Consider the following 26831-nt stretch of genomic DNA (forward strand, 5'->3'; position numbering starts at 1 on the left):
GCAAAGAAAGTGAAAGCCAAAACAAATGTTTCCAGTGCCAGGTAGCTACCTAATGCTGCTTCTTTATACAGTACATGTTAAGATGGGGGCACTAGGATTTTATCACTGGTGCTCCTATCCATTACCCTATCAGCTCTGGTTAAGAGCTTGCCAAGTCTCTCAGTTCTTCCCAAGAAATGTGCAGAGACTGTCTTTAACTATGGTAATTTCAACAGATATAAAATGTAGCACCAGTGGTGTTCTTTTTTCTTTCTTTCTTTTTTTTTAAAAAACCCAGCTTTTGACACACTACAGCTCAATGTAAAGTTTCCTTTTAGGCCCTGATTCAGCAAAGCAGTTAAGCACTGAAGTGAAAGGGAGTTAACTACTGTTAGAATACAGATATTCAGGTCTGCCTGTAAAGGCCTATACTTTAAGAACTTAGGTGTATTTTTATCACTTAGCTAGCTACAGAGCTGTAAAAACAAAAAATTAATCACAGTCCACCTGTGTATGGACCTTCTTTCAATAGGACAGTCTGAGGCCTTGTTCTTAGGCTAAGGCCTTTGGCTATGCAGCAGGGGCAGCCATAAGCTGGGAAGCATATGGTCACATCCTCACATTCCAAATCAGTCACATCAAAATAACATGGTATTGGGCTGTTAGGAAGATGATCCTGTTCTGATCATGCCCATCACCACCAGGTAAAGAAACAGATCTTAAGATGGTTAAAGAAAACTTAGTTTGATAGCATCCTGTCTGGCAAGAAATCACTTCTCAATGGTTGTGGTTCTGAAACCCTCATTTCTGTATTGTTTTATTTTTATGGCCCTCACTTTTCTATTGTTAATCTGCCTGGTTCTCTAATTGTTTCTGTCTGTTGTATAATTAATTTTCTAGGTGTAAGTTAATTAGGGTAGTGGGATATAATTGGTTAGAGAATCATGTTACAATATGTTAGGATTGGTTAGTTAAATTTCAGTAAAATGATAGCTGATATTACTACTATATAAACTCAGGTCAAACAGGAAGTGGAGGGGAAATTGGAATTATGCTTGCTGGCACGGAGGGGGGATGGGAACAGGGACACAGGCAAGGCTCTGCGTTGTCAGAGCTGGGAACAGAACACTGGGGAACAGACTCTATTGGCATATAGAAATAAGCCCGACTGGTGTGAAGGGCTTTGGAATATGCTTGCTTGGAAACTAACCCCAATAAACATTGCATTGTTTGCACTTCAGACTTCTGGTCTTTTGCTGTTTGCTGTCTGTGTGACAAGAACCAGGGAAGTGGGAGCGTTGAGGGAAAGCCCTCTAATAATTACATGGTTTAAAAGTTTGGCATGTGTTTAAATGCTTTGCTCAGCCTAGAACATCAAGGGTGAAATCCTCTCCCCTGCTCTGAACCTGTAATCCAAGTGGCATAAAGGGGCCCTAAAAGCCCTGGATCAGAGTGCGGAGAATTCCCCAGGCACAGGCACAACAGCAGAAGTAAAGCTGTTCTCTGAGGACCCTCTCACAAGCATAGGAGGCAAGAGGAGTGGGAACAACACTACAGAGACTTCAGGCATCTTTGTGGCCCACAGGCCAAGGAGGGGCTGATGTAACTTGGACAGCCCCGCAGGGTTATCTAAATTAAGGATGGCCAACCTGTGGTTCCGGAGCAATATGTGGCTCTTCAGAAGTTAATATGTGGCTCCTTGTACAGGCACCGACTCTGGGGCTGGAGCTACAAGCGCCAACTTTCCAGTGTGCTGGGGGGTGCTCACTGCTCAACCCCTAGCTCTGCCCCCACTCCACCCCTTCCCGCTCCCTCCCCTGAGCCTGCAGTGCCCTCACTCCTCCCCCCACCCACCAGAGCCCCCTGCATGCCATGAAACAGCTGATAGGGAGGGAGGGGGAGGCGCTGGGAGCAGGGGGCACTGCTGACTTTTTACTGTGACTCTTTGGCAATGTACATTGGTAAATTCTGGCTCCTTCTCAGGCTCAGGTTGGCCACCCCTAAATTATGTCAGGGACTGTTTCAGCCTCCAGAGAAGCCTAGGATCAGGATGTATCTCAATTGTACAGCACAGAACCTCTCCCCAGGATTGAAAGGCTCTTAATAGGTTCCACTGAGGCAGTAACAAATTATCCAAAAATAAACAGAAGTCTCTCTTGCTGGTGCACAAAGTTATTTTGATAGTTATTGAACTGTCAGCAATAAAGTAGCAATTCTGGTAAAATTACTTCAGAGAAACGTGAAGTCACTTTCCCCAAGAGGCCCACAGTACAGTAACATAATACATTAGCAATGCTCTCTCACACAATCACATTTCCTTTGTATTGTACCTAGCAAACAATGCACAGTATTTGTTTTCAGCCATAAAAGATTGCAACACTATGCTTTTGTATCAGAAGATCAAAACCAGAAAGATATTGTAGCAAATTGCCAGCACAATACTACCTTATAGAAAATTGCTAAGGAAATGCTGCACATGCCTCTGGCTCTAAATATACAGCTGAGCAGGTAAAAAAGTCCAATTTGTAGTTCACATGAGCATGTGCATATGATACAGCCACAATATTGGAAGAGATATTTTCTAAGGCTCATGTTTTCTGCTATAGTCTATATATTTTGTAATCCAGGCTTTCAAACTTTGCTTGTTTGTGATTTTCCTAATGAATTAGGCAGTAACTGCTTAAGGTACAAGAAAATATCCCTCTTTCCTTCCTTCCCTCTCCTCCTTATATATCATATACTGTTTATACATTTATGACTTTAGCCTATACAACATGCACCCATATTCTGGAATCAAACAATTCAGTTTTTGTTAAGAAAATTAGAACTTTCTACCATAAAATTCAAGAGAGAATTATGCCAAAAATAATTTTCAGCAAGCATAATACAGTGATTACATGGTGAGAAAGGTGGAGAAATGAGGTATTTTTAACTGCACAGACACAGTATCTCATATGAGTCAATATTTATTTTGTTTCAGTTTACCTAAGGAGCATCATTCTAAAGTTGATGCTTGGAATGAGTCTATATGCTTCTTATTATTCTTTTGGAAATGCTTCCAGATTTATTTTTAGTTTTAGCGTTCATCAAAAGCGCTCCACTGACAGCACTAAAGACTGGAATAATATAGTTCTTCACAAAGAAGGTGAAGCCCAAGCAGGGGCAGTGCAAGCTCCCTAATTTTGTCTTGGTGTCCGTCCAGCCTGACTTGGAGGCCCATAAACTTGACCTCTCTACTAATTATGATGATATTTTTGCGAACTGCACCAATTCCTTTCACAGTAACTTGTGGTCATGACCAAAAGCAATTAACACATCAATTTTTAAAGGTAATAAAATTTGAGCAAACAATATGTAATTTTAATTTTATACATGCAATTTTATTATGCAAGTCAATGGGATTAGGCTCATAAGGGCTCAAATCACTTAGGAAAATGAGATTTAGGCTCCTAATCAGTTAGACATTGCAAAACTGATCTCAGCAACACATACATATCTTTAAAAATCTAGGCCTAGGTTACAAACTGTGCCCTGATTTACACCCAATGGATGAAATTCTGTGCTGTAATAAGCTGGTCCCCTAGAAGCCAAACAAGTTTCATCTGTTTATTTGGGGGATGAAGTTAGCCCACTGACCTCAGAGCAAGGTAAAATTTACCCTTAGGTGTTATTGTACAAGATACATATTACATCTTTGCAAATATATACCCATACTGTACCATAGTTTATATATTTTAAATATGTGGATATTAGATCAGTAAATATTTGCCCTGGGATAATCAGATCTGCCTGAACAAACTTATTTAGCAGGCAGCATTACTTACTGAAACTTCAGTAAGACTTTTAATTAAACCAGTCTTTACAAAACAAAATCTCCAAAAATGTGATAATTTGGAGGTTAAGAACCAGTACCTCCTATCTGAACCCCTTCAAATTTCAGATACCTGAATGCAAATCCATCACCACACTTGGTTTCAGGTCAGATACAAAACTGAAAAAAAAGTTTGTTTTCCAATTTATGGTCATATGGAACCAAAATCATGCAAGAACCTTTATTTTACTGAGATGTCAGGTCAGAATAGTAGAAACCTTACATGAACAGCTTATCTTGGTGAAATTTTTATCATTTGGAGCTGATATAACCTTGGAATATTCCAACCATATTATACCTAAAATCTAGCTATTATGACAAGTTTGAAGCTGAAGCAGTCTAAACCAAATCTGGGTCTGATCACCACACCTCCTTGAATCCTCTCTAATTTCTTTTTATATAAATCTGATAGATACAAAATAATCTCCAGGGATATTCCACTTTGTTACTGTAAAAATCACGAAAACATTATAGTTTGCTACTTAATAAATTGAGATTTAGTAAAGGGCACGTCCCTGTGCAAACGCAATTATTTCCAAATATAAACGATAGGTGGGCATTTCTGCCTGCTGGGGTCATGTTACTAAGGCACAGGAAAAAAAAAAGAGTTAAACAGAGAGAAAGACATCACTGAATAGTGGTGTTTATTTGCCGTGGTAATGAGTGCTGTCTAAGTGCTTCAGGGAGCACCACTCTCTATTCCTCTCTGCCTTTAACATTAAACATCTTCAAGGTGCCATGACTGTTTCTCTTCTCTTCTCCTCTCCTCCCCATCATCACCATTCTGGGGCTAGATTGCTTCCTCCATGGTTCCATAGGAGCAACAAACTGCTGCTTCCCTCCTCAGGATCTTTAGGGACCACCAGAAAAGGCAACTCCTTTCTTCAGTCTGGAAAGTGGTTCAGGGAATATCCAAACCAACCCTCAGAGAATAGGGACTTCTGAAACAGTCCTATTCCCACTGGCAGCAGGTTTACTACAAAGCAGGCATAACTAGTGTCCCCAAATTCTTAGCGTTAAAGGTCACAGTTCAGGACTAGGTGCACCTTTAATCCCTCTCCAGTCTCATGTAGTGCACTACACAGGTTGCCAGGCCTGCACCTTCACCTCTCTCAGCATAGAATCCCGCCATTCTCCCACTTCTAGTTCAGGCCCTGGGTGCCAACCATGATTACTCAGCAGGTCCAGCTGGGTTCAGATATCTGCAAATCTTCCCTTTGGGGACTTGTGACCAGTAGTCTTTTTATCCATCCCAGGTTCTTTGTGCCCTTTTTCCCCCACTTAGACCCCCCCTTCCCTCCTGTAGTTACAAGTCAGAATGGTGAGCTGAGCATGGTTGGAGGGGAAATTTTAAAAATGAATGACATGTGCATTGTCCATTAGACACTGGTAAGTGCAGCTATCTGAAGCGATTTTTCCGTTTTCCTGCAAGTATCTGCTGCTTGAATGAACTGCTTATTCTCATCCAGTAAACCACACAATGACAATCAGAAAAACAGGTGGAACATATAATCTTCATAAAACATTACAGGCTTTCCTACATCCTTCACATTAAATAGCAGAGTCCCGTATCAGCTTCGCTCTAGGGATTCTGAAGTGTCTCTCCTAGGCCAGGGAGCTCATGATTACGCTATTCCCCTCCAATGTAAAGGCAGCTGAGGTGTTACCTGCTGCTGCTCAGTTACAAGCTTCTTGACAGGAGGACCATTTCCTGGCTACCCAGCATGAGGGTACTGTGACAAGGCACCTCCTTTCTCTCACCAGACTTAGTGCTTCCCCCTCTGGCGATGGCAGGCCTGGGGTAAATCAGCCCTTTGGTCATCTTTTCAGGGTAGGCCTCAGGGTCGATCTAAGGGGGGGATCCTTCACCAAATAAAAAGGAAACAGTGTCATAAATACAAAAACCAAGGGGGAAACCTTTCCCTACCGTCTAGCTGGGGCGTCATCCTGTTGTTTGCCCTGGGGTGTCAGTCCTTCCCCTAGCCAGCACTCAGGTTTGGCTGTTTTCCCCATGAGAAGGAGCACAGCCTCTCACTCTGGAGCAGCTTGCCCTGCTGCGTCTAGCCTGGCAGCAGCTTGATTCCCTCTCTTCCCCCTTTCTCTAAGAAGGGGCTTTAAAAGATCTCAGGCAGCCTTTAATTGGATTCAGGTGTCCCTAACTGACCTGAGGTAATCCCTTCTCAGCTAGTAGGGAAGAGGGCCGTTAACATTCTAGGTCTAACATATCTGCCTTCCAGGCCACACAAACCTATTGAAGACCTGTAAATCTGTCTGAAAGCAGTTTCTGGTGACTGTCAAATTCTCTAGCACCCTCTTGCAGCTGTCGGGCCTGACTTTGTCACAGTACGCATGGGCTCCAGGAACCAAAAACCTCTCCAGGATGGATAAGGTGGTGACCTTTTTCTGCAGACAACTGAGGTTCTGAGGGGCAAGCCCATCACCTAGCATCCCCTTTTGATTTCCAGAGACCTGTGAAAAGAGCTACCTGTGTCCAGGACAAGAATTATATGACTCTGAATCTCTGAGGAGGTCTTACAAAAAACTGGGGTCTGAGGGTTTGAGATGGCTGGCTGAGTGGGCTGAGCTATGGAAACAGCAATCAATCAGCCTGTGTCTGTGGAGATTTCGCTGGCCTGACCTGACGTTCATGTACGTGGGTAGAACCCAACCTCACCCTTCTTTCAAGTGGGTTTGAGTTTCTCTAGTTGCACAATCCATTTCTTTGGGATTTAGTTTTGGTTCTTGCAAATTAAATATACCATACATCCAATTTGCATCCACAATGAGCTGAGCCACAAGCTACCACAAAGTTAACAGAATCTCTGCTTCATGTGGAGACTTTCACCCAAATCAGAACACTGAGCTACTGTCCAGTTGTTTTTCAATACACTAACATCTGCCCTGTAAAAATAAAATATTAAATGCACCACCACAGCTTTCTCCGTAAATGCCTGTCTTCCTCCTGCCAGTGCACTACCCTATCCCCAATTATTTAACTAACTTATAAAGATGCTATTTGAGGGCATCCAACAAACACAAAAAACGCAATAAAAAAAACATTAAAAAATTAAAAGAAAAACCAACCAGCCCAGCCACACAGCCAATATCATCAAACTGATCGGACAGAAAGGTAAACCCAATAGTCATCAGGCAAACCACCCCATCGACAAAAGGGATGATAGTCAAACCTTCCAACACAGCTCCAACAACGTTGCAAACTTTCCCATGTCACACACATATATCAACTCCAAAAGGTCAAGGATTGATCAATTAAAATATATAGTGCATAGTAAACTTCCCCTTAAGAAGGAGTTCCATAAGGCACTGATTTAAGCACGTATGCACACCCTGAAAAGGCATACTTCCGTTAGGCCCTGATTGTAGGAAAAATCTTCAGCTAAGGAATTCCTACACACAACAAAGTTCTGCATGAACCTAGGAACTGATAGCAGAGCAGCCCTAGCCTATCACAATTGCTAGGCAAAAGGTCATTGCTCAAGTATTTGGGGACTTGTCTATAATATGCTAATATTAAAACCTTGTATTGCAGTGTACAACACTCCCAGCTGTGGTCCACAAAAACAAACCATGCCATGGGAGACTGGAAAAAGGATTTCATGGTTGACCAAAACCTACTTAACTCTTCTTTTAAAAATTTCTAGTGATTGTGACACAATTATTATTAGTGTTCTCACCATCCAAAGGTTTCCTCTAACATCCTAGATCAGGGATGGGCAAACTTTTTGGCCCAAGGGCCAAATCTAAGTATGGAAATTGTATGGCGGGCCATAAATGCTCACAAAATTGGGGTTGGGGTGTAGGAGGGGGTGAGGACTCTGGCCAGGGATGCGGGTTTTGGGGTGGAACCAGAAATGAGGAGTTCAGGGTGTGGGAGGGTGCTCCAGGCTGGGGCAGGGGTTTGGGGTGAGGGCTCCGGCTGGAGGTGTGGACTCTGGGGTGGGGTTGGGGATGAGGGGTTTGGGGTGCAGGAGGGTGCTCCAGGCTGAGATTAAGGGGTTTGGAGGGTGGGAAGGGGATCAGGGCTGGGGTAGGGGGTTGGGGCATGGGAGGGGGTGCAGGCTCTGGGTGGGGATTACCTCAAGCATCTGCTGGAAGTAGCAGCCTGTCCCACTCTCTGGCTCCTACGTGGCAGTGCGGCCAGGTAGTTCTGTGAGCTGCCCTGTCCGCAGGCACCGCCCCCGCAACTCCCACTGGCCACAGTCCCCAGCCAATGGGAGCTGCGGGGGCGGCGCTTGGGGTGGAGGTAGCGTGTGAAGCCGCCTGGCTGCTCCTACATGTAGGAGCCGGGGGGGGGGGACATGCCGCTGCTTCCGGGAGCTGCGCGGAGCTGTGGCACATGCATGCAGAGCAGGCCCTGACCCCACTCCCCAGCGAGAGCTCGAGGGCCAGATTAAATTGTCTGGCAGGCCGTCCTAGATACATTCATCCTCCTCTAATCTTAGCCCATAGTTCCTTATTTTATTACTGGTGTTGAATTTCAGTAATTCGTTGCTTCTTTTCCAATATTCATAATTCATATTCTGTCCTGTAATGTTTCCTCTTAGCATCAGCTTTTTGCACTCGACAAATTAAGTTCACTGTTCTCATAAGTCATGTCCTCAGTTGACTTCTTTTGAATTTCTCTCTTTTCTTTTCAATCTTTAAGTGGGAATGAAACTTGTTTACCATCAATGGCTTGATATTATGCCCATTTCTCACTGGTGACACAAATATTATAAATTTTGAAATGATTAGTAGACCAGCAGAGATGCAAAAATACCCATTTTAATAAGACGCTTTCACATTTTAATACAAGTTACAATTCATTCACGATAAAGGGCTCTCACCATGTAAACTTTTAGAATGCTGTGCTCAGCAAAATGAGTGCAGATTCTTTTTAAATCACAAGGTCTGCTAAATATATTGCTCTTTCAATGAACAATAACAGATGCATTATGTTTAGTTTTATGCTCTTGATTTTTATTTTTAAACAAAGTGGCTTTTTAATTTCTGGATGCAAATACAATCATATTTTGTAGGTGTTCCACTAACCCTTATGAATCCCAACTGAGCCTTTTGCTAGTATTGTGATGCTGGGTACATATGTTACATGGATACAGGAAATGCACCTATATTACACGTAAGTACAGAAACTCCTCACTTAAAGTCGTCCCGGTTAACATTGTTTCATTGCTGATCAATTAGGGAACATGCTCATTTAAAGTTGTGCAATGCTCCCTTATAACATGGTTTGGCAGCCACCTGTTTTGTCCACTGCTTGAAGAAAGAGCAGCCTGTTGGAGCTAGTGGTGGGGGCTTGGAACCAAGGTGGACCAGCAGCCCCCCATCAGATCCCCTGAGTTCCCAGTGCTATGTGCTGCTCCTGTCCTCTGCCTTGGAGCTGCTCCCGGGAGCCTCCTGCTTGTGTGTGTGTGGGGGGGGGGGGGAGGGGGGAGGGGAGAAGGCGCAGAAGGAGGAGGAGAGGGGTGTTAATGTCAGGGTGTCCCCCTTCCCCAACTCCTTTACCCCATTAAGCCATCTCCACAGAGCAAGGGGGACACGACAGGACTCAGGACGGAGGGAGCTTGCTGGCAGCAGCTGCTGTCTCAACTTGCTGATCTACAGTACTTAAAAAGGCAGTGTACTTAGAGTATGGTCAGCATACTTGAAGGGGCAATGCACATCTCTCTCTCTCTCTCTCTCCCCTCCCCTCCCCCCACCCAAGGTGTGTCTCTCTGTCTCTCTCTGCCTTGCTTTCTCTCCTCCCTCCATTCATGCTGCCTTGTAGAGTGAGAGGCTACATTAACAAGTGTTAACCCTTGAGGGCTCAGCTGAGTGCCAGTTCATCATTTAGCAGTAAGGCATTCCCCGGCAAATATCCCACCCTCTTCCTTCACCACCTCAACCAAGCTTAACAATCATCATTGCTGTGTACAGTACTAAATTGTTTAAAACTTGTCCCGTGTATAGGGGTGTGTGTGTGTATATATATATCTGTATAGTCTTTTGTCTGGCGAAAAAAATTTCCATGGAACTTAAGCGAATCCAATTTCCCCAGAAGAATTAATGTAAATAGGTGGGGCTTAACATCATTTCGCTTAAAGTAGCATTTTCCAGGAACATAACAACAATGTTAAGTGAGGAGTTACTTCAATACAATTTCAGCCCAAACTATATACTAAGAAAAGCAGTTCTCCTCCCTTTAGCCATGTCTGGATTTGATAGTGAATTCTAAGTACAAACTTGGGATTGTGCATATTAGAAACTGAAATATCATGACAGCAAGTTGGTATACACTTGACAAACCACACAGATGATATACAATGAAGCTTGATAAATATGAGAATACCCAGTGAACATCATGGTGTTTAGACCCATTCCTTCCCCATTTTACTGACAAAGGAGACTGTAACAGGGGCAGTTCCTAAAATGCTACATAAGAATATAATGCTCCTCTGTGGAGCCATCCTAAACTAAAGATTAAGAGTAACAACTACTGACTCACTGGAGGTGGATTTTAACTCTAATTAAGATACAAGACATTTCTCTGTAGCAGAGGGGACTAGAACATAGAGTAGATTCTACAGGAGATCCTGGGAACAGGCAAGCTTGGGGAGAAAGGTTAGGCTGAGGTTCATGTTTTGTTTTTGTTATCTGAGTTATGTGGTGTGTTTTTCCAGTCCCATATTTTATTTCCATAAGTGAAATCTGGCTTATACCTACTCAAAAGGGACTCACTTAACTGAATATCACAGTCGGTCATGTTTCTGAACTGTCTCTTATCTAATCATCTTAAGTCTATTACACCCATCAGTATATTATCTGCAAGAATATTACAGTAACCGAAAAAAACTATATCAGAAAATGGTAAGGCACAATTTTTAAAGAATATTTGGTATAGATACTAATTAGCGACCATTAGTGCGCAAAAGGAGAACCAGACAGACTGTTGTGGACAGTCCAATGTTGAACAGAAAAATGTTTGTAACAAAGAATCAGAATTAATTCATATGATTTAAATTAATTGGGCAATCAAATGTCTGTGATAAAGAAGGGGCACCAGTGAATCAGGCTGAAGACTTTTGTGGGACAAGAGCATATAAACTATCTGCTTATTACATTCAGAGGAAGATGAGTAGACTTAAGCACTTAAGAAGAAAGTGAAGAGTACAGTCTTGGGTTGGGAAGAAGAAAGTTGAAGAATTGGACAGTGAGGTAAGGATCAAAAGGCTTCAAAAAGTTCAAAACTCTGAGACTTGTGTCAACAGTCTTAAGGTCCCCTGGCCACTAGTTTGAAGACGAGACAGGAAACATACAGCAGACACGCAGCGTCCGTTCTTATAAGGACACTGCTACCACTGATGTTAATGTTTGCATTTTGTGTCCTATTATCAACAAAGTCTATACCTTTGTTACATGTTTGATAGAACCAACTGCAAGGTTCCTTGGATGGTGTTTCATGTCCCGAAGATCCCAAAGACGATTCAGGACCATTTCTCCTTCTTCTAGCACATATTTCTCTCCTTGGAATTTTGGTTTTTCATACAAAATCCAGCTGTAATAATGAAATCATTAAGAGAATTGTAACTATTATGCAGACTAAAACCATGGCTATATAACACTCATGCTAGGAAAGTTCAGTAGAGAGCTCTTTCCATGAAGCCAGTTATCAGTGTCCCTTCATGCACTGTCCCTCTCTATCCATATTCCACTTGTCGAATGTAAGTTGTGCTTCATTTCTGTACTTAAAAAATAAAATAGTCATTTCTTCCCTTCTATTATATAGCTCTGTGTCCCAAACATATATATTTAGATGCACCTACTCAAGAGCCCAAGGTTATGACTAACCAGAATGATTAAAAGCCTTATTTGCAGAAATCTAAGCAGTAATTGGAAAAGCGAAGCAAGTTAAACACCCTACTTTTCTAGTTCCAGGCAAATTAACTAAGCCGGGTCCTGAATTCCATATAATTGTAAAACGTGCAATTACCACTATGGCACCCAGTGGTTACTAAACAAGCATAAAACATTTGAAGAAATAACTGGGCCAGTCTCAAACTATATTAATGTTACCATGACACTGTATTATGGTGTGGGGGAGATGAATGGTCTGATGCACTTACTTCAAGAAGCCTATGCTGTATAAAATAACTGTGGGCACGCATGTATGACAGATGCATTCACAGCCTTAGCTTTCCAAAGCATCTATTACCTCATTGTGCACTAAAGCTTTGCAAATGGATTTAGAAAGATTCATATAGTCTATCCTAAATATTCTTCTGTATCCCACTATGTCCCTCCCTTTTTAACGCCATGTTTCAAACAGCAGCTGAGCATGTATGTCTTACAGCTCATTTTACAACATCACGTGGTTAATGAAATTAAACTGTGAAAACTTAGCTTTGGTTATAAAACAAACTTCCTTCTGCTTTAAGCTAGTTCCCAGCAGAGGGAATACTTACCATATTGCTTTACTTGTAAATGTCACTGTAATTATAAACCAAGAAAAGATGCTCCTGCATATCAAACTTGTGTTATAAATAATAGAGGCAGAGGTACAAGAAAAATACACATTTATCTTCTGAAAAGATACCATTTAAATAAGGCATGTATTACTTACCATCCTCTAACAACTCTAAGCAATGTTCCTATTGGAAAGATCCAGGATGTGGCATCTGGTAGATCATGGTATATTTCTCGTTTACTTTTCTCCCCAGGAATGTCATAAATAATCATCTAAAACAATAGACATTATATGTGAACAAGGGGCACTTCAACATATGGATTAGGTTCCTAATTTTTGCTTTTTATTAAACAGGTTCTGATTTTGTATATGCGCTACCAGCATTGTACATATTTTCTTCAATTGTAGACTGCTGAACTAAATAATCAGACAAACTAAGCAGGCTTCCCCTAGGCTAGAATTTTTTTGCATCTAATCTAATGATTAGCATGTGCAGCATTACAAGTACTCAAATTTGACATAACATTTTTTCTTTCAAAATTTTGCTACTCCTTAAGATACCGATGGTGATTTAAATCATATTAACCTACACCGTGACAAGATCACACTTACTTTTCCTGGTCTTGGATTGCATTCGAGGCTCTTCCTGTCAGTAAGATTCTGAAATTAAAATGATGTGGAAAATAACCATTAAAACTGCAACAGTAGCGCACAGAATTGTTTAAGACCAGTGTTCCTTTAAAACATATTACTTTAATTAGTGACAACAGCTGATCCTAGCCTCACTGTTATGCAAATTAGGCTTAGGCAGTTTAATACAGTGGGTCAAAAAAATAATCCTTAAAAAACCCACAAATGTTAGATGAGGAGAGCTTTAATGAAAATCAGAACCATGTAGAACTATTTCCTCCCACACTCCCCCTTCCCCAAACTAGAAGAGAGATATTGTACCACACCAGAGCTTATTTCTTCAGGCTATGACACTCTTACTTGTGACCACTCTCTTCCATTTCCCCAAATCATCACAAAATACTACTTCTCTCCTCTCAACTGACCTCACTTTAAATAAACTGAAACAGGAGTGCTAATCCGTAGAAAGAGCTTGACTATTTGGCTGCAGCTATGGCCTTGTCTACACTTGTGGCAGAGCGTATGGTACATGTAGCACAGGGAAAAGCAGGTTGTGTGTACACTGTGGTGTGTAGCTACGCGCAGCAGTGAAAGGCTCTGGCAGTGGGAAGATGCTGCAGCCTTTTCCAGTTCCCTCCCCAATTGCCAGAGCATTTCCCTGCTGTAGGAGCCTTTTGCTGAGGTGGGGAAAGGCTCCATCAGGGAGGAGGCCACTGGACACTACACTTCCAAAAACAGCAGTGTAGACATGGGAGGCACTGCTTGGGTGTGTAGGGAGCCATGTAGAGCATACACCCTAATATTCTGGTGTGTCTGTACTCTACTCACATAAGCAGTGCTTCCCATCTACACTGCTATTTATACCCATGCTGGGGGTGGGGGTGTGCAATGCCTGTATTCCACATGCCACGGTAAGTGTAGACATAGCTGAGTTGGAGGCTACAGAAGAACTGAAGGATACACCAAACACTGAACCATATTCTCAGGGAGTAAAGGAACAATAAAATCAAAAGTAGAGTAAATGTAAAAGAGCAGTTTTTCAAGACAATTCTGTTCCCCTCCTTGAACTCTCTGTGTGCCTTGCCCCAGTCATCTTCACATTTAAAATGCCATTCAAAGGACAAGCCTGCATGTTGCTATTATTGAGCGTATTTTCTATTTACTTGCTGTTTTACTGTTAGAAGCTGCAGGATCTCCTCTACTGTTTATGATCTGGCCCCAGTAACTGGCTGCATTTTATTTATAAAATGCTTCAATGAGAAAATGTAATTGTCTGCAATCATAGGCTTACCTCGTACCCTACAATTGAATGAATTTAGATAAGACAGTTAAGATGTTTTTTAAAAGATGGTAATTGCAACTGGGTTCATCATCACTTTAGTTATTACTTATATAACATGACAACTTACCGCTGGAAAAGCTCCTGATTCTGGCCAATTGTTGTCTTGAGGCTTATGATCCCTTGGCAATAATCCATCCTGAAGGACACTTCCAAGTCTGACTCCCTTCTCACATGAATAATTGCTGGCTGTCTGAAAATACTGGTAATACACACTCCTAGAGAGAGGTTTCGTGGCAGCATCAGCTTTCTGTTGAAACTGAGTAGAATGTGTCAGATTAGGAAAAAGACAAGTTTCTTCTGGAAATGGCTCTGATTGCTTTTTAGGGCTAAGCAGTTCTTTTGAATATATAAGTGACTGTTTGGAAAGTGGAGCCCTTTCTTGGTCATTTTCTAGAAGCACCAAGTTTGAGCTGCCTGCCCACTGGCTGGTAATAGAGTCTTCTTTCTGAACATCCACCATGTTTTCTTCATAAGAGTCTTCCTCATCCTCCTCACTGAACTGGTTATTAAATTTCAAACGCTCAGAAACTGACTGGAGAAGTGACAAGACGGATGAGGAGTGGTTGGCATTGTCTTTGGATTTTCCAATAGAATGGCCTCCTGGTGAGACATCAGTAGACAGCTGGTCTTCTTGTGGGCTGTCATCTTCATATATAGGAGACAAAGCAAACGGGTAAATTTTAAACCGCTTAGCCTCCACTGTCATAAATGACTCTGAGCTGCAGTTATCTAATGTTTCATTTAATTTGTTGTCCTTTTCATAAGTACTGACAGGCTCATATTTGCTCTTTGCTGTTTCACACATCCAAAGATGTTCAATATTATCCAGAGACAGGTCAGGAGGAGAGACTGAGTGAGCTTGCTTTTGGTCAGTTGAAACGAACTGGTTCTCCTCTTGAGGAGAGCCTTCATACAATACAGTAAATAAAGAATTGTTTTCCCACTGTTCACCTTGTGGAGAAAAGGCTGAGAGATTTGTCAGTTCTTCTGTATCATTATTATTGTTCAGACTCTTTTTTCCAAGTGCATTATCTCTTTGTAAATCTTGATCCATCATCAGTGTTGATTTCAGTGTGTCATCTTTATTGGCAAAATCTGAGCCGAAACAACTTTTCCCTTCAATGTCCTTAATAGTTACAGAAGATTCAGACACAATGAACTGTGTGTTTAATCTGTTTTTATCCTGCGGTAACTCATTTGCTTCTGTTTTTCCACTGCCTTCTTCACTGTTGGCTTGTGAATCTTTCGGGTTTGCTTTTTCCTGTACAAACATAAAAACCTCCTCCTTGCCACAAAGTTCTGGCGGACATTTACCTGCACAACTTTTGTCTAAACCTGAAAGACTACTTTCATCTTTGGATTTGCTAGGTATGCAGGTATATTCGTCATGAAGGAAAGGTGATGAATTAAAAGTCAAGGCTGGCATTGATATATGTTCTGGCATATTTGTATTACTGCACAAATCTTTTAACTGTAATGGTGGCATCCTCTCTTCAATCATAACAGTATCTCTATTTAATACATGTAAAGTCTCCTCAGATTTATTGCTAGCTGTCCAAATGCTAGTTTTATCACTGATTTCTGTCGTAACTGTACTATCATAGACAGTTTTAGAGCATTCACCTTTTGCCATTATTGCAAGGTCAGATTCCAGACTTGCTAAATCATCAGAATGTAGAAGTCCATGTCTTTGATGTGAAAGTCCATTACTGGGAACCATTTCTCCCCCTATGGTCAGATCTGTGCTGCCTTCCACCCTAGTTAGAAGTAAAGGAACGGAACAGCCTGCTATTTCACAGTCCCTAGCAACATTTTGGGTTAATTCCTTTCCTATTTGGTTTAAACCCAAGGGCTCTTTGACTATTTCTTGAGTTTTGGCAACTAATTGAACATCTGTGTTTAGAGTCTTTGAGAATCCAGTCTTATGTTTAAGCACAAAAGTTTCAGAAGGGCTCCTACTCTCGCTGTTTTCAAGCTGATTAAACATCAGTTTTTGTTTGGCTGAGTTAATAACTTCATTAATTATTTCTCTTGCTTTTAGTGCTATTGAACTATGTAGGTCAGTTTTATGAGTGATGTTAAATGGTATCTTTTCAGCCTGAGTATTTGTAGCAACTGTTTCCTTTTCTTTAACTTCAGAGGAGCTTCCTGCATAGCTCTCATTAAAATGTTTTACTTTTGCTTCCAACTGTATTTTTCTAGTTTTCTGTTCTTTTAGGATATCCAGCTTTATTAAACTGTCCTTGCTGCCACAAGGCTGATAGACACCAGCTGCTTGTTTTGATCTTATTTCTTCTATGGCCAACCGTAAAACCGCATCAACGATTTCTTCGGCTTTTTTAAATAGAACAGTGTCTTGGGATTCAATGTGCACTTGCTTTCCTGTTTCCTTATCTTCCCATGTTTTCTGAGAACAGACGTTGCTTGATTTTGTAAACGAAGCAGTGTGATCATTCATTTTAGCTCGGTTTTTTGTCATTGCAGGAATATGGTTGCAAGGGTTTACTTGCTCTGAAGGAGTTTTGTGCACATCCTTACTATAGTCTACACTAGAACTCACTTCCACAAGTTCCAAAGGACAGGTAGTTGATGTTATAGATTTGGTTAACCAGGCATCTTCAAGCTTTTGGGCAGGAGGTATATCTGGAGGTACATAATCAGTCTCATCACCAACTCTGAGGTTGGAGGAAATTTTGCCCTTTTTAACAACTTCATACTTAACAATAGGGAGATTAATACTGTCCAAGACATCTGCTGTTTCAAGGGCAGAAGGAAAAAGCTTGGAGATTTCTTTAGACCTCAGAGTAGGAGAAGCAAGCTTGGGAATGCAAACATCCTCTGAGTTAGGAGGAGGACAGTCACTTTCAGCTAAAATGACATCAGATTTTAGGGTGAAAGATGTACACTTAGCATTGATGTCTTCAGAGCAAGGTGAAATCTGAGTTACACTGACATCTGCATTTTCAAACGCAGCAGAAATAACTGTAGGTGCACCGACATCTCCATTTTCCAAGAAAGAAGCCACTATCTTAGGTGTATCACCTTCAAGAAAAGCACATTTGGATTCACTGACCTTGTCAGATGTAACTGATAATTTGGCAATTCGGACATTGGCTACAAAGACTTCACCAGTTTTAAGGGAAGGAGCAGTAAGGTTGGGCACCCTGGAAGGAACTACATTGTTGGGGAGAGTCATCCCTTCAGATTTAAGAGGCTTGCTATTTTCATAGACATGGTCAGGGGGAGAAATGTTGGGTTTTTTAACATCTTGTAAGTTGGTTGCTTTTTTGGTCATGGTTTCATCTTCAGATCTGTGGATAGGAGGAGAAATATTATCCAAGCTACCATCTTCAGCTTCAAGGACTGGAGGAGAAATCTTGACGATACTGACAGGTGTTATAGCTTTGCTAAGGCAGGCATCTTCAGATTCTAAGATAGGAGGCAGCATGTGGGTCTTCACACTTCCACATTCAAGGGCTGATGGAGATGTGCCAGCAACATTTATTTCTGCAGACGCAGATGAAACCTTAGTGGTTTCAACATCCTCAGATTCAAGGGAAGGTATGGAAGTGTTCTCTGTGTTGATATCCTTAGATTCACCCTCAAGAGTTACTGAGGGATCATTTTGGATATGTGTTGGTTTCCCTGACTCATTGAACTCTTTAATACCTGGACTGTTTACTGTGTCCATGCCAGTATCTTCAACAGTTTTGGCAGATGGCACTGAAGTGGGTAGACTGTCTATTACCATCAACTTATTGACTCCACAAAATTGTATGTCCTTCACAGCCTCCGATAACTTTTCAGTAGATCTTTCTTGATTTAAAGGAAAATGAACACTAGCTAGAAAGGTTTGTGTTTCTTGCTCCCTTTCTTCAGCCGCCACATATTTTTGTGAATTATCCATCCTTGGGCCACTATCTTTATTTGCATTTTCTGTATGCTTATCTGCCTGATGTGGAAATGCACTGCTACTAGAGGGGAACATCTGGGCATCCAACTTTAGCTCCAACTGACCACCAATATGACTATTACAGGCATATTCACCCTCTATCAATGGTAGTTCTTTATCAACTGCCTCTCTCTTTGTTTTGGATGAATACTCGCAATCATTTTGCACTGTCTCCTTAGAGTCTTCATGAGATACTTGAACACAAGAATTTATTCCTTTATCAAAGCTAAAAGTGGCATTATTGTCTGATTGAAACTGAGCTTCTGTTTCTTCTAACGTTCTCGCCCCCTTTTCAGCCAATCTGTTATTTCCAGAATTTGCTTTAACAGAATCCATAAGCTGGTAATTGGAACTACTGTTGTCTCTGGCTGACAATACTGAGCCTAGAAAATGAGTTCTATTAACTTCTGGTGTATCAGAAACTGGTGCATGATTTAAGGAAACAAACAAATCTAGTTCTCCAATGTGATTGCTGTTGGAGTTTGTTTCAGTGGATGAGGCAGAGGTGTTTTCAATTGTTCCACGTTCACTGCTATCTAAGATATCCTTAGCATCATCAGTTTTTTTCAGTTCAGTTTTAACTGCAGAGAGGTTTGCTTTAACATTTTCCTTGCCATCTTTAGCATGATCCTTTTGATTCTCTTTTGACGGGGGTCCTGTAATTTCTACTCTTACATTAGATGGTGAGTTTGGAAGGACAGCAGTTTGGATTTCTCCATTTCCAGTCACAGTGAAAATATGTTTGCCTTCAGTATTTTCTTCTCTTCTTAGTGCCTCCTCTGCTTGTTTCTTTAGTAGCTGCTTAATCCGTACAGAACCCCGATAGGTTGCATAAGTAACTGCTGGTGCATCTGGCTTACATTCGCTGTGCCTGTAACAAAAAACATCATTTTAGTGCAGTAGAATATTGAAATAGTCTTCACTATCATTGATCTATAGTTAGCTTGCTGATTTGGAGAACAAATGATCCAATACTACTTTTTTTAAATTGCAGAATAAACCAACTTCTAATGCTGCTATAAATACACCAAAAGTTCTCTTTATACTAGGATAATAGAAATACTGTGTATGGGTACCCCTACAAACACAAAAGTTTTATTAGAAAGTAACACCATCAAACAGACCTATTAAGGGTACATCTTCAAATTAAGTCACACCCGTCTGAAAATGTTTTACCCTACTAACGTTAACAGTAAAATCTAGGGTCACTAAAACTGAAAATGGCTAGAGAAATTTGTTTGCTTTTGAATTTGGACCTGGTAACTCATCCCTGAACAAGAGGGTACAAGACAGAACAACAGAACTGTAAGAGGCAAGAAATGTTTGTGGGGAAAATAAAGTAATTTGATGCTTTCCGGACCAAAGTTACAGGACAGGGAGGGAGTGGGAGTAGGGACCGAGGGAATGGCAATGAATGGAGAAAAACAACAATGAGGAAAGTCTGTTTGAGTGCTGGAGGAAATATCTAACTAATAGGCGCTGAAACTTGGGAAACATTTTTGGTGGATTCAGACACTAATTAGTCTTATATTTCACTTCAAAGAAAAAAATGTTACTTATCTTTTACTACTCTTTCATGATGTAATAGGGGTGACCTCAAAGCTTTCCCTTATCACTCAAACCTTCCAAACAATTCTATTTTTTACATAAGAAAATAATGAGAATTGCAAATCTTGACTTTCCTGTTTTTACTGGAGGACTCTGGAGAACTAGGATGGGTAAGTAAGATCATATACAGCTGAACCTGACCTGCAACTGTCCAGCCTTCAACTGAGGGGAGAGGGGATGTTGAGTCAGAGTGTTTAAAAAGCTCTTTTGTGTTAACTCTACATAAACAAAAAACAAGCCTCCCCCCTAAAATTTTTAAAACAGTCTGACTTGGTGTCTTCCTTCTTCTTAGCTGAAGGCTCGGAAAGTTGCAGCTCACAGTTGCAAGTGAGTGTGATGTCCCTCTCCCGCTGTAGCTCTCCAGTGCACTGGAGAGCCCTCCAGCAAAAATAGGGAAGTGAAGATTTTGATTTCTAATGTAAGACTAATTAGTCTGTAAAAATACAGACAAAAAAACCCAGGCAGTCTTAGCATAGCATAGAGGTATGACTACACTGCAGCAAAAGCATACCTCACAGCTCTGGTAGACAGACATGTTAGCTCTGCTCAAGCTAATGCACTAAAGATAACAGTGTGGACATTGTGGCAGGTGGTGGCTCGTGTAGCCACCTGAGCTCAGACTCAGGAGGTTGGGTGGAATTGTAGTCAAGGCAGATAGCCTGTGCCAGGACATCCACGCTGCTATTTTTAGCATGTTAGCTCAAGCACAGCTAACATGTGTGTCTACCCAGGCTGGGAGGCATGCTCTTACCTGTAGTATAGACATGCCCTTGGAGTTCACATTTAATCCACCCGCATTGGGAGGGTTTTACTATAGTTAAGGAATTTTTATGCAAATAATCCAAGTGAGAAGCAGGGTATTTTTGTTCATTCACTAATAAAATTGGGCAGAAAAATAAAGGATTTTATTTCTTTAAATGAGGATCAATGAGTGTACACAATCACTCTGAATACATCCCGAACAATACAATTAAAAAGGTACACATTTTTCATTTTAAAAATCAGAGTTCCATTCTGTGTGGACTTGAGCAGCATAAACTCTCATTTCCACATTGTTTATATGGTACAGAGTCCCCAGTTGTACAAACATTTAGGCACGTGAGCAGTCCCACTGAACTCAATAGGGCTACTCATCTGGGTAAAGTGACTCAGATGTATGTGTGTTCATACGGTATGGGCCAAAATATGCAGTGAATTCTTGAATTTTTATCTGTGCTATTATGTGATGAGCATTCTATATAATCATCAGCCTATAAAATGTGAGGTATTTCCAATAAAATCCAGGTTCATTTTGCAACACACAAGTTGTGATGTAATACAAATTATCATCTTCCTATTTATTAACAATGGAATTGTTATCATGAATCCAGCTATGAAATATTAAATTCAAATACATTAAGGAAAAGCAATATATTCAATCCAAATGGGTATTAAGAAAAACTACAAACACCAACATCATCCAGTGTCAATGGGCAAACCAAATAACCAAGATGACAAAGTGTATTTTACCAACTCTTCAGACTTTCATAACTGAAACTATTAGTATTTTCAAAATGTATTTAATCTGCATGAAACTTTACCTTTCATCTAGTTAATGTATTTCAGCAATCCGTGTAATAAGGCTGCTCACTAAATCAAAAAATAAGTTGTGCAGTTTTGCAAGTACTATTGTTGAACATTTGATTATACACTACATCCACTTATTGTTACCGAACATTACAAAAACTTACTAGAAGCTAGGTGTAGGTCAAGCAGACAACAATAAACCTCTAGGTCATTAGTTCTATTCAAAAATAATATTGTTCAATCTAACTATATATATATATACACACACACACACACACACACATACACACACACACTTAATACCTAACAAATCAAAATGCATAACTCCTGAATGTGGAAAAATACTCTGCAAAACAACATCTTTCAGGAAAGGACAAAGACCAAATGAATGGTAGATTTTAGGAGTCTTACCTTCTGAAACACTACAGAGCACAATGATTACTATCAAGAGATGTGTTGAGAATTCAGCTGGGGTAGTAGGAACCACACCCAGGAGTGTTTTGAAAGATCAGGCCTTTAGGCTGAGTCTGCATTATAAATTTACATCAGTAGAACTATGTTGCTCAGAGGTGTGAAAAATCGACCCCCCAAGTGATGCAGTTATAGCGACCTAACCCCTGGTGTAGACAATGCTGTATCACTGGGAGAAGCTTTCCCACCGACGTAGCTGCCGCCTCGAGGAGGCAGATTAGCTACACCGATGAGGAAAGCTCTCCCCTCAGCACAGTAGCACCACCTTCTCTGAAGTACTACAGCGGTGCAGCTGCACTGTTGCAGCTCTGTCAGTGCAGACCGGCCTTAAGCGTGTGAAATTTAAGACTGAACCATAATGTGTCTGTAAAATGTCATATACATTGGAAAGTCAGTGAAATAATTCCATGTGATGGGAGATGAGGGTTTTATGCAGTAATACTGTATGTGTTTACTATTCGGGGCCCTATTTTATGAGTTTTCCCACCCCATTTCCTTTTAGAGTAACTTAGGAGACAAGATTTTGATAAGAACACACACAGAATAGAAGAAAAGCTACTTTTTCAGATTGTTTTGCTCCTATTCTGTTGATCCAGGAATACAGTAGGTTTGCAGGGTAATTGGCTTTTACCAGTTACCCTGGTAATTGAGGAGGAATGCAAAGGCAAAAACCAAACCTGAGTTTCTCACCTTTGTGTCAGTCCCAAACCAGTGGATATTATACCACATAAAACATCCATCTTTTTTATAATACGAGATTTTTGTTAAGCGTAGCAACCATTAATCTACTTTACACCTCTCCTTCTGAAGTTAAATGTAGTTTTATTAGCAGTAGTATTTTACCCATATCATAGAACCATAGAATACCAGGGTTGGAAGGGACCTCAGGAGGTCATCTAGTCCAACCCCCTGCTCAAAGCAGGACCAATCCCCAACTAAATCATCCCAGACAGGGCTTTGTCAAGCCTGACCTTAAAAACTTCCTTAAAAACTTAAAATATCACTATCTTTTCCTCCCTCAACTCTGCATTTGACAGTGCAAAAAGTCTAGTCTGAAGATTGCTCTTAATTGCAATGAAATCATCAACAATTTCAAACACATGGAAAAATCAAATGGAACCTTAACTTGAGACTCTTACCAACTCACCATCTTCATTTACCCTCCATGCTGTAGCTCTTGTTTGATTTTCTCAACTATAAAACCTTGTTTTAATAGAAACTAATAACCTTGCTCCATATCATTATTTTTCCCTCTTGCCTTCCCCTTTCCCATTCACTTCTATCTGGACAAGAGGACCAAAACCCCTGTAGATATAATTGCCTCTGTGAATCAGCCAGCTGGGGTACTGGAGGAATAATGTGGCCTATGTCTGTTGTCCCTCACATATGCACTGACTAAGCTCATGAATTCTACTTTCTTTGGCTCGAGGCCTGGAAACTTGAGTCTTTTCCAAAACTGAAGCCTCCCACTGAGTGCAAAATCAACCTCAGACTATAGGACAGTATGCTTTGATTTTCTAGTATTTTGCAAAACATCACTTCCAGAAAGTAGTGGTTAATAAAACAGGACCTTTAATACATGGGTAGACATACCAATGACCATTCTGGGGGGTACCTAGTTGTGAAAATAAAAACAGCAATAATACTGTTGAGGATTATGCACTCTAGTAATTCTCTTGCTACTGCTTATCATCATATCTTTCCATTTAATGATAGATAACCCAAAAATTAATCTTCAGCAGTAGATTAGAATTAATTGAAATTCATGCTGAGTGTTTCTCATGGGAAAGGAAGCTCAATAATGCATGGCTGGCAATCATTAAACTCTTGACTTATTCTAAGATTTCTTTCATGTCTAGGTTGGAATTTAAATTAATATTATGAGTGGACCTACCTCAAATGCACTCAGACATCTATACTCTAGATCAGGAAAACCAAACAGGCATGTTCCCACCATCCCTTCCCCCAAGTCCCCCTGTTTTCCCAGTCACTTCTCTCTCTTCACTGTCCTTTTCCATTTGTCTTTTCCCCTTTAATGTCGTCTGTTTCTAGCTCCCAAGTGCCTTTTAATTACTCCACTCACTACACTCTACAAAACCATTTTGATAGAACACCTGCAATCAGGAGCACTTTTACAATCTAATGACATTTAGTGAGAGTCAGTTCCATTGGTCAATATTCAGGGAGGAAGCTGGTACTCAGGTGAGTGGGAGAAATTATTTTAAACTTGTATAATAAAGGAAGAGTACTACAATACAGGAGGAAGTAGTACAGCTACTTCCTGAGTAAGGCCTTGGCTACAAGAGAAAGTTGCATTACTTTAACTGCAATCTGTTTTTACAATGATTTAGTTAAATTAGTGCAAACCTCAGCGCCATAATTTATTTGGTTTAGCTTAAACTTACTGCCAATTAACAATCTAAAATGAAAAGTCTGGTTTAAACTGAAATATGAGAGAGTGTCCACACAGGGATTTGCATCACTTTAACTGATCTGATTTAAAAATCACATCTTTAGTTAAAACAGTGCAACTTTCAAACACAGACAATGTAAATCAAAACCAACATGGTGTGTAAGTCATACATCACACACCAGGCAGCAAACTAATTTTCAAAACATGATCTTTTAATAAGTAGAGAAAAAATGTATGCAAAACAGAATTGCGCAGCAGTCCTCTGATGTCTTTACTGTACTCAACAATGTGGTGTGGGGAAGAGCAAAGGTACTGTATTTTAAAGAAGTAGGCTAAAAGTAAAATATAATCAGTGTTTTACTGTTTACCCAAATTTACCACAGCCAAACACAAAAATTAGTCTTCCATTCAAAGCAAAAATTAGTTTCCAGTAAAACCGCATATTATACAGAGATATATAGCTGCTGCCATCTCCAGAATCAAATAGATCATGCAAGAGATTTAAAAAAAAACAAACAAAAAACACCCACACTTTCCTTGCTAACCTGGTCAAAGCCAAGTAAAACAAAATAAAAATCTATTCCGTTATCTAGAATGAAATACATTTTGACTTGGTTTAGTTATATAGCATTTCAGGAGAAGGTTATATAGTAAGATTGACCTTAATACTCCCTGCAAGTTTGATTTCACCATCACCAACTGGGCTTAAGAACCTACTCAACTATAGGGAGTAGGAAGCTTTCATGAGTAAGTGCCATCAATTTCTGCAGTATGTAAGCTTCCATTAAAAGCCCTCATTAGTTGTGAAAAAAATATGAATGAAAATATGAACCTCCAAATATGAATGAAGCATACGTCCACACTAGCGCTAGAACACTAAAAATGGAAGTGAAGCATGAGCAGTGCGGGGAGGGACCAGCTGCCCCGAGTAAGGTCCTGTAAGAGACCACAGGTACACATTCAGGGCATGCAGCCTGCGCCACTGTAGCTACATTTCTGTTTTTAGCATGCTATCTCAGAGCTAGCATGGGTATGTCTTCTCGAGCCGGAACTTTCAGCTTCCAGCTTTAGTCTGCAGACAGATTGCTCCAGCATCTCAGCTACCAGTGCTCAGAGTTTGCACAAACTGCTGCAGTGTCAGAAGTAACCTGTTTTTTCAGTTTTCACCTTTGCTTTTTAAAATCCTGTGGGCATCAGGCAAACAGACAAACATCAAGTAAAATTCACTCTGCTTCTTGGAAAGATTAGGGATGACACCGGTGCAGGAAGACCTACAAAATCAGAAGCTAAACCTACCAAAGACACTCGCCTTGCAGTATCCAGAAAGCTGGAGGTGGGGTAGAAGAGTGGATATGTATCATGTCACCGCAGCACTCAGGACGCTGGGGGATAGGGAAGGTAGCAGAGAGAAAAAAGAAAGGATGGCTTCTCATATGCTGTTCCTGGACAAGGGCCTCCTTCCCACTATCCTGTTTTTGGTATTGTCTGTGGCCTGTATCTTTATTCCACTGGATATTAGATGTCTGGTTACATTTCCAAGATTCACATGTGAGAGGGCAAGGGTGAGTGGGCAGGAGAGATTGAGAGGTAAATTAGAAAAGAGAAGTAGAGGAGAATATGCATAGAGATTTTTGGAGGAAAAAATGAGGATGGTAGGGACAAGGGAGGAGGCAAAGAACACATTGCTGGGAAAGTGAAAGAGGTAATGGTAGGGTGAGGAATGCGGGAGGAATAGAAGGAAAAATAGGAACCACTGAAGAAAATGCAGGAAAAGATACACACAACCTATTATAGAAGAGAAAAAGTGGAATGGAGCCAGGAAGGGAGTAGACCTGTTATTCCCATTATCTTTTCAGACGAGGTCTTTGGGGCAAAGATTGGAATCCATTATATTTGTACAGCGCCTGGCACAATGGGGCCCAACCTGCTTGCGCCCTTAAGGGGCCACCACAATACAAGTGGTAAAATAATTTAAAAATAAAGAATAGCAGCTGCAGCAAAAGTGTGGTGTAGTAAGTAGGCCTGTTAAACAGTATTTGGGGAATATTCAATATTTGATACATTTGTTTGAGGGCTGGTCATATACTAGGAGGTCCATATATTATTAAGCAAATAATATATTCAGCAGATATGCTTTGAGGGCTCACGGAATAGCAGGGAAAGCAAGTTAAATTCTAAAAAAGTTAAAAGGTGTAAAGTTCATTAAATAGATTGTATGCTTTTCAAGGCATGGACTGCATCTTCTGTCTTGAAAGAGCCTTGCATTTTTTGTGCTCTACCACAATAATCCATCTGTGTAAAAGTTGGTTGATTGTGTTACAATTAAATACAGCTCAGGCTAAAGAGTATACAACTGTTTGTTTAAATTGCAGAGGGTGAAGCCTTGTGGGGGTGGCAATACAAGGTCCAGACTGGCAGTTGCCTCAGCCTCTCTCTAGGTTTCAAGAATTTTTTTTTGAGCCCCGATTACCACAATCTCAGTCTCTACAGCATAAGGACATTTGCACAGATGCCACATCCTCAGCATTTGCAGTT

General features: G+C 40.7%; 1 protein-coding gene across 2 annotated transcripts in view; it reads right to left on the reverse strand.

Moving 5' to 3' along the window:
• CRYBG3 (crystallin beta-gamma domain containing 3) overlaps nucleotides 1-26831 on the reverse strand; it is a 124895-nt gene that overhangs the window by 51671 nt on the left and 46393 nt on the right. For both annotated transcript variants that reach the window (XR_013346505.1, XM_077820452.1), the window contains exons 4-7: nucleotides 14354-19109; nucleotides 12927-12974; nucleotides 12471-12586; nucleotides 11258-11405 (exon numbers count right to left, since the gene is read on the reverse strand). Coding sequence is in view for 1 of the 2 variants with exons in the window: in XM_077820452.1 (XP_077676578.1) it covers nucleotides 11258-11405; nucleotides 12471-12586; nucleotides 12927-12974; nucleotides 14354-19109 (5068 nt within the window). In the remaining variant the exon portion in view is untranslated. The remainder of the gene's footprint in view (nucleotides 1-11257; nucleotides 11406-12470; nucleotides 12587-12926; nucleotides 12975-14353; nucleotides 19110-26831) is intronic.

The sequence above is a fragment of the Eretmochelys imbricata genome, chromosome 1 (assembly GCF_965152235.1).
Source record: "Eretmochelys imbricata isolate rEreImb1 chromosome 1, rEreImb1.hap1, whole genome shotgun sequence".
Classification (NCBI taxonomy): Eukaryota; Metazoa; Chordata; order Testudines; family Cheloniidae; genus Eretmochelys; species Eretmochelys imbricata.